The sequence below is a fragment of the Octodon degus genome, unplaced genomic scaffold (assembly GCF_000260255.1).
Source record: "Octodon degus isolate 3935 unplaced genomic scaffold, OctDeg1.0 scaffold00053, whole genome shotgun sequence".
Taxonomy (NCBI): Eukaryota; Metazoa; Chordata; class Mammalia; order Rodentia; family Octodontidae; genus Octodon; species Octodon degus.
This window is the reverse complement of record NW_004524629.1, coordinates 1,823,721-1,832,192: the sequence shown is the minus strand read 5'-3', so window position 1 is coordinate 1,832,192 and position 8,472 is coordinate 1,823,721. Positions and strand designations below refer to the sequence as shown.

General features: G+C 39.6%; 1 protein-coding gene across 4 annotated transcripts in view; it reads left to right on the top strand.

The window, feature by feature from the left end:
* Positions 1-8,472, top strand: part of Mfhas1 (malignant fibrous histiocytoma amplified sequence 1) — a 95,625-nt gene that overhangs the window by 75,809 nt on the left and 11,344 nt on the right. For 3 of the 4 annotated variants that reach the window (XR_002821512.1, XR_002821513.1, XM_004633283.2), the window contains exon 2: positions 6,825-6,951. Coding sequence is in view for 2 of the 4 variants with exons in the window: in XM_004633283.2 (XP_004633340.1) it covers positions 6,825-6,951 (127 nt within the window). In the remaining 2 variants the exon portion in view is untranslated. Of the gene's footprint in view, positions 1-6,824; positions 6,956-8,472 lie in introns of those variants that run through there. The other variant, XM_004633284.1, reaches the window with a different exon arrangement.

Here is an 8,472-nt window from a genome sequence, read left to right as displayed (position 1 = left end):
GATGGCTCAGTAGAATAAGTGCCTGCCTGGCAAGTACAAGGGCCTGAGTTCAACCCCCAGTTCCACAAAAAAAAAAAAAGAAAAGAAAATTTATAGTGATAAATTCACACATTAGGAAAACAGAACAAGCCCAAATAAGCAATCTTATGCTGTACCTCACGCTCCTAGAAAAAGAAGAGGAAGTCAAGCATAAAGCCCAAAGAAGGCAAAAAATTATAAAGAGTAGAGCAGAAATTAATCCACTGGAGATAAATAAAACAAAACAAAGAATAAATGAATCAAAGAGTTGGTTCTTTGAAAGAATAAATAAAATCAATAAACCTCTAGTTAACCTAATCAAAAAAGGAAAGAAAAAAAACCCAAATTCATACAAGAAGGTAAAGGACAAAATCAGTGCAGACTCTAAAGAAATTCAGAACATCATCAACACCTGATTCCAAAATCTTTACTCTCACAGGAAGGAAAATACAGAGGAAATGGATAGTTTCCTAGATACATATGAAATGCCAAAGCTGAGTCAAGATGACATACAAACTCTGAATAACCCAATAATAAGAAACAAAATGGAAAATGTAATTTAAAAAAAACCTACCACCACAGCAAAGATCAGGTCCTGATGGATTTAAAGCAAAATTCTACAATGAATTTAGAGAAGATTTAATGACAACTTGTCTCTAACTCTTCAATGAAATTGAAAGGGAAGCAATTCTCCCAAACTCATTCCTAGAGGCAAGTATTACACTGATTCCAAAAACCAGAGAAAGACCCAAGTAGAAAAGAGAACCATAGACCAGTCTCGCTAATTAATATAGATGCAAAAATCCTCAATAAAATACTAGCAAACAATTCTCTTAATGAATAGAATGATTTTTTCTAATGGTGTTTGTACGTAGGATCACAAGTCTGCATCTTGTACAGCAACTAACCACTAAGAAGAATATATGCAGTGTATTATTTGTTGAAACTGTACTCTCGATTTGATTTGAAACTGTCTCATTGCTATATGTTTATCAATAAAACTTTGAAAAGAAAAAAAAATACTGGCAAACAGAATGCAGCAAATCATTAAGAAGATTAAACATGACGACCAAGTAGAATTTGTTCCTCATGAAGGGATGGTTTAACATATGCAAATCCATAAATGCAATACACATCAGTAGAACCAAGAACAAAGAACCACATGATCATCTCAATAGATGTAGAAAAAGCTTTTGACAAAGTCCAACACTCATTCATGATAAAAACCCTACAAAGAATTAGAATAGATGGTCTGTAACTCAACCTGATAAAAGCCATCTATGAGAAACCAACAGCCAACATCATACTAAATTGGCAAAATCTGAAGGCTTTCACTTTAAAATCATGAACAAGGCAAGGATATCCACTGGTTCCACTCCTATTCAATATGGTTTTGAAAACATTAGCCAGAGCAATTAGATAAGAGAAAGAAATAAGGATTGGAAAACAAGAAGTGAAATTATCGTTATGTGCAGATGATGTAATACTCTACATAGACAACCCCAAAACTCCACAAAGAGTCTTACAGATTTAATCACTAAATTCAGCAACATAGCAGGATACAAAGTCAATACCGAAAAATCAGTAGCATTTTTGTACACAAACAATGAGTGCACTGAGAGAAAAATTAGAGAAATCACATTTTTCACAAAAACATCCAAAAAAATGAGATACTTAAGAATCAGTCTCACAAAAGAAATAAAAGATATATACGGTGAAAATTACAGTACTCTGAGAAAAAAGATTGAAGAGGATTTGAGAAAATGGAAAAATATTCCATGTTCCTGGATAGGAAAAAACAACATTGTGAAAATGGCCATACTCCCAAAATTGTTACACAGATTCAATGCAATCCCAATTAAAATACCATTCACATATCTCACAGAGCTAGAGAAAACTTTCCTCAAATTCACTTGGAACCAGAAGGGATCCAGAATATCAAAAGCAATCCTGGGAAACAAAGGAGAGGCAGGAGGTGTTGCACAATCCCTGACCTGAAATTATACTATAAACCTACTGTGATAATATAGCATGGTATTGAATAGAGACAGACCTCAGGATCAGTAGAACATATTAGAAGGTGTGGACGCAACTGCAAATACACTGTCACCTTATCTTTGATAAAGGGGTCAAACATGCTCACTAGAAAAAACATAGCCTCTTTATTAAATGGTTCTGGAAATACTGGCTTTCCACATGCCGAAGGCTAAAACTAGACCTATGCCTATCACCATGCACAAAGCTACAGTCAAAATGGGTCAAAGATTTAAATTTTAAAACAGAAACACTAACTCTTCTGGAGGAAAATGTAGGTAGAAGTCTTAAAGACATAGGGGTGTGTAGAGAGTTCATGAATGAACTGCACAGGAAATATTTCAAAGAATCAACAACTGGAATCCCATCTTTTTGAAAAGTTTCTGCCCTTCAAAACAAATCTCCAACAGAGTAACAAGAAAACACACAAACTGGGAAAAAATTAAAGCAGACTGTCCCTCCAACAAATACCATCTATCTAGAACATATAAAGAATTTTAAAAAAAATTAGGCCTACTAAATTCAAAGATCCAATCCAAAAATGGGCATCTGAGATGAATGTACACTTCTCAGAGGAAGAAATACAAATGGCAAGTAAGTATGTGAAAAAAATCTTCAACATCATTGGTCATTTGAGAAATGCAAATTAAAACAACACTGAGATTCTATCTCACCCCAGAAAGAATGTCTAACCTCAAGAAGTCCACCAGTAACAAGTGCTGGAGAGGCAGTGGAGAAACAGGAAACGTTCTGCACTGTTGATGGGAGTGAAGACTGGTACAACCACTGTGGAAATCAGTGTAGAATTCCTTTAAAAGCAAGCATTGTCCATCTCATTCAAGGCAGCTATTCCCCCTCAGTCTCAGTTACTCTTCTCGTTGCTGAGACAGATACCCAACACTCAAAATGAAGGAAGGAAAGGTTTATTTACTTCACAGTTACTGAAGGCTTCAGTCCACACTCAGCTGACTCCAAGGCAGTGGCATGGGGCAGATAGCATCCTTTCATGGTGATGACAAAGAGCAAGAGAGCAAATCAGAGGAGTAACAGCAACAATGGCAACAAAGAGGAAGTCTGTTTCTATCTCTGTTATGTTACCTTCAGGCTAGCTACCCAAGGCTGAGAAAAGTACTCACACCCATAATCTCAGGAATACTATGACCCATAATCCCAGTGGATCATGAGTTAATCTCAGACTCCAGAAGCCAACCCATAACTGCATGAGGCTTCAGGGATACACCTATACACAAATCATAATATCTTGCCCCTGGGCCCCCAAAGGCCCATGCACATTCCTTTATGCAAAAGGCATTTTAATCTATCTCTAATAAGAGTTGCCAAAGTCCCAACAGTTTCAGCATTGCTGAAAAGTCCAAATCCCAATTCTCCTCTAAAATCCAAGCAAACTCTTAGCTGTGAGCCCCTGTACAAAGGAAAAGTTAAATACTTCCAACATTCAGTGGCACAAAACAAACATTACCATTCCAAAAGTTGCAAACAACAGGGAAATACAAAGCTTTGGGACCAGCACAAGTCCAAAATCCAGCAGGGCAAACATTAAATCTTGTAGGTCCTTGTGGAACGTTGGAAGCAATCTGTGGCAAATTGTGAGCTCCATGTGGCTCCAACCCTATGGCACTCTAGGTGGTAGCTCCCATGTCTTTTCTCTTAGTCTGGCTTTGCTCCCTCTTTGCAGTTTCCCTTAGACGATCGATGTTCCTGGCTTTTCCAGACTTCTGGGGTTTCCACTGAATAGGCTTCTCACTTAAGCTTTATACACTGCCCTCCGAGGAGCACACTGCCTGGCATCCTAGGCCTTCTTCTGAAATCTAGGCAAAAACTTCTTAACCTCAGAACCCCATCCTGCTAGCACCTAAAACCAATGCTGTGTCAATGATACCAAGGTGTGCTGCCAGCTGGAGCAGTAGCCGGCTTCCTTCTCTCTTGGCTATAGGGGTTGAGTGCCTGGATTGCTGAGCACTCTGACTCTGATTCTGAGGAATAAATTCTCCATGCCAGCACCATTTTGGAACCTGGTGTGGCTGCTGCCATCATTCTGGAACATGGGGCTCAGCGGCTTTTTCCTCCAAAGCAAAGTCCCCAAATTTGCAGTTCGGAAACTGCAAAAGGTGGAGACCTGCTGCTTTCAGTGATGCCCTCAGGCCATCCTTTTGACTCTCTTGTTCCTTACCATTAATGGAAATCCTCTCAGTTCTATCTTTGCAGTCCACAGCTTTATTGGAGCTTCCTTTCTGGCCAAACTCACATTTTAAATCATCCTGCTGGGCTCTTTGCTCTTGAGTCTCTATATAAATCTGGCTAAAAGCCACCAACAACAGCCATGCAACTCCCTCAATATTCTGCTGCTTTGAAATATCTTTTGCCAGATTATTAGTCCACTATCCTTAATCTCAGTCTCAGACAAAGTCTCTGGACACAAGCAAAATTCAGACAGACTTTGGGCTAAACCATAATATAAATCATCTGGAGTCCAACAACCAGTGCTGTCCTTCCCAGAAGAAACCTCCCCAGCCTGGTCTTTATAGGCAGGCTTTCTATCATCAGCCTTCTGGTCTTCTGAGCTCTGACCAGAATCTCCCAAATAGAACAGCCAAAGGCATTCCAGCTCTTCACTATAGGTGACCTCTTCAGACCTTTCCTATCCCTTCCCATAAGCCATTCCCAAAAATTCATAATTCCCAAAAGCTCATAGCCAGGTTTACCCACAGGAATGACCCCACTCCTGCAATATTTTTTAGAAGAACAGAAGTCATCATACCATATACCCATGTTTATAGGCATACAATTTGTTGTAGCTAAATCCTGAAACAACCCAGATGCTCATCAACTGAGGAATAGATAAAGAAGATGTAGTATTTTTACACAATTAAGTATTATTCAGCTATAATGCAGAATAAATTTGAGTCTTTTGTCAGTAGATAGATGCAAATAGAGAACATACTCTTAAGTGAAATAAATCAGAACAGCATGTGCAAACACCATATTGTCTTAGTGTGAGAACCTGAAAGAGAAAAATGGAATCTGAAGGATTCAATAGATACTGGGAAAAGGGAATGAACTTATTCAAAAGGAAAGAGTTAATGAGTTGAGGAGAAGGACAGGAGAGGGAGTGGGGGAAAGAGATACATCTATGTATGTAAGCCAGATAGTTTGGACAACTGTACTGTGTATTTGTGCTGTTTTATGGAAAGAAGCAGTTAATGCTTAATTTGTTTTGTCTCCTTTCTCAGTTGTACCTTTTCTCTTCTTAATTTCTTATACATTTCTTTCTTTTCTCCTTTCTTCTTCCAATTTTACATGCATGTATTTGATGATATGAATAACTGGTTGAAGGACAACACTATATATTACAACAAATACTGTGAAATTCATATTACTTGGTTAAGTGAAATTCTGATCACTTGTAATTTTTTTCTGTTTTAATTCTAAATTGTACTCTTTAAAAAGAAAAGAAAGAAATAGTGGTTGTGGATTGCTCCTCCAGGAAAGATGAGTTCAAGCTTATTGAAGCAGTCCCTGCTTTGGTGCCATATCAGAGGCTGGTGGCAAGGGTAAGGGGCCCAGAGAGGAGCTTCTGTATTCCTATTCCCATTCTGCCCCATGTTACTTCCTGCATGTATGTACATCACCTAATCCCCCTGAACTTAGCCATGAGAAAGACCCTCATTGGGACATAGAAAGATAAAATGGCATATACACTTACATTTCTTAGTGTGGGCCTGGTACCTGGGCATGTTCCATCTTTTTGAGTCCTGCTGAAAATGAGTCATTTAAAATATGTACAGTGTTTTATTTTATCATTATTTACCAGCAGATACTTTAGTATCTCTAGAATTTCAAATGCACAATAGAAGGATTGATTGCCAAGAATTAAAGTTTGGCATTCCTTAGTCTCCTCCCCCACTGGCATACCTTTTGTGTTCTTGGTGTAGTTTATTTACTTCATGGGTTTAATCAGGGCAATGTAGGCAAAAACATGTAACATTATCAGCCAGCAGCCATTTCTTAAGTGTTCTCTGAAACCCCAGGAAACGGGCAGAACCCCAGGGAAAGTGGGCCAGTGGCTGGGAGGTAGGGTGAGGGATGTGAATGGAAGTCATCGCTGTCTTAAAGAATTAATGATTAAGCTGGAGAGAGACTGTATTGGGGTGTGCAGTTATCCAATTTCCTCTAGGTGTTGTGGTCATCCTTTAAGTTGATCATCTGGGCCTAGTAGGACTCATCAGTTTAAGAGTGCTTGTTGGCACCCTTTCAGCTGTATACAGGAAAGTCCCTTACCATGAAAAGTCTGGCAGCTTGGTACTATTTACCTTGTTAACACCTTTACTCTGAATATGTCTGTATCACTTGTGCAGGGCTTTGTGGAGAGACTGCTAGCTCTGCCGATCTGCATCTGTCCCAAGTCCTAATGATGTACACCTAGGCAGCCCAGTCTCCCTGGAGTCAGTTTATGACAAATGTGATCAGGACCATGCCAGATGCTGTATCCATAGGACCAGCCTTCCTGCTGTAATGTGGTAGCCTTGCACCTTTTCCACAGTGTTGCAGATGAGATCTAGGCACGGGAGCTTAGGCACCTCTCCTGTTTTAGTTTCACCTTTCGTCTCTGCCTTCATTGTTTGTAGACCTGTCAGTTGCCTACCACCTGCCCTTTTCCTCCCTGTCTCTCCCCACACACTGTTTTCTTTGTGTAAAGCAATCCTGTTTTTAGGGCATATGTCCTTAATGTATTTTTCTATCTTATCCTGCAGGGGAGTTGCTGAGCCAGCCGAGACCAGAAGGAGTGGCAGAGATCATTTGCCCCAAGAACGGCAGTGAGAGAGTGAATGTGGCCTTGGTTTATCCACCTACGCCAACTGTGATCAGCCCCTGTTCCAAGTGAGTTGGCGAAGCCTCACTGTCCCCATCCTCACCCCTGCCCCTGATTCTGTAGATGTGGTACCCAAAGCCAAGTTCACCTGCAGCTACACAAACCTTTTGGAGTCCTTTAGGACAGATGGGATTCTTCTGAGTGACATCAGTGTCACAGCTTGTACAGAAAAAGAGAAACATTACTTTGTCTCTTTTGCAGTTTCCTCTTTTTTTTTTTTTATTTTCCTGATGAAGTCAGAGCACTTCAAACAGCTTTATTGAGATATTTACAAATCACACACTTTTCTTATTTAAAACTTACAGCTCATTGCTTCCTAGTGTACTTGCAGTTATGTGCAATCAAAGGAGCATTTTCTCTCAGATCATTTATGTGCTTTGCTGAAAGGCTGCTAAGGTTTACCAAGACTACAACACTTTCCTAAGTGATTTCATAGAAAACTACTAATTTTTTTTTTTTCTACAGAGCTGTGATTGGTGAGTCCCTGTGCAGTCTGCTGTATGTTCTTCCAAGATGGACAGAGTCAGGATGAACACATGTAAACTAGACTTTTCCTAAAATATGAGCTTAGTATTACAGATAAAACTCATCCTGTTTGGGTTTTAAATTCATATACTTATTTTTGTAGTACCAGGAACCAAAGAGGCCAAGCGGGCCTGTACCAAGCACCTGGAAAAGCAGCAGCCAGAGATCTGTCTCAGACCTCAGCTGTGCTTGCTAGCAGCAACAGGATTTTCCCAGCCACGTATTTATATTCATGCACCAGGCTTTCAATTTTCTTCCTGGTTGGCCACATCGAATTCTTTTTTATAATCCATAAGCTCATTTATAAGGCAGACTGTAACATTTGCATGTGAGAATTGAGACAGCATCAGACTTGCTGGCCACCTGCCACAGCTCTGTGTGGCAGGAGCCGTGCCTCATCCCTGAAGTGACAGCTGTCCTAGCTTCTGTGTGCTTGCTGTCCTGTCGTGGTCTCTAGTGGCGTTATCACAAGCTGCAGTGCAAGTGTGAAGCCCCCTTTTTTTTTCCAAATTAGGTAACTCATTAGAGAGAACACCCATAGTCCATCTTGGCTGAAAAATATCACGGAATGCCCAAGAGAAATTCCTATCTAGAGCTCTGTTTAGAGTGCTGGTTTAGCTAACACGGGCCTAATATATTTCATCACTGATAAAACCCTAGGTCACTGTGAAGTCTTTTAGGACTTCTTAAATCTTAAAGCAGAAAGACATAGTAAGTTCATGTTAACCAGAATGTTTATCATCTGCATGAGCAGATCAAAAAACATACTTTGCACTGTTTTTCTAATTTATGTGAATTTGAGCACATTGGCCTACACCCAATTTTCAAACACACACACATACACACACACATTTAGGATAAGAATAAGGAGGTATTACAGAGCCAGTGAAGTATAGCATGAAGAGAGACCATTATTCAGTACATTTGCCATTGATGTAAATTCTCTTGAGCTAAGAAAGACATGAATCTATTGTTTTGCTAGAAACACATTGCATTTAATAGGC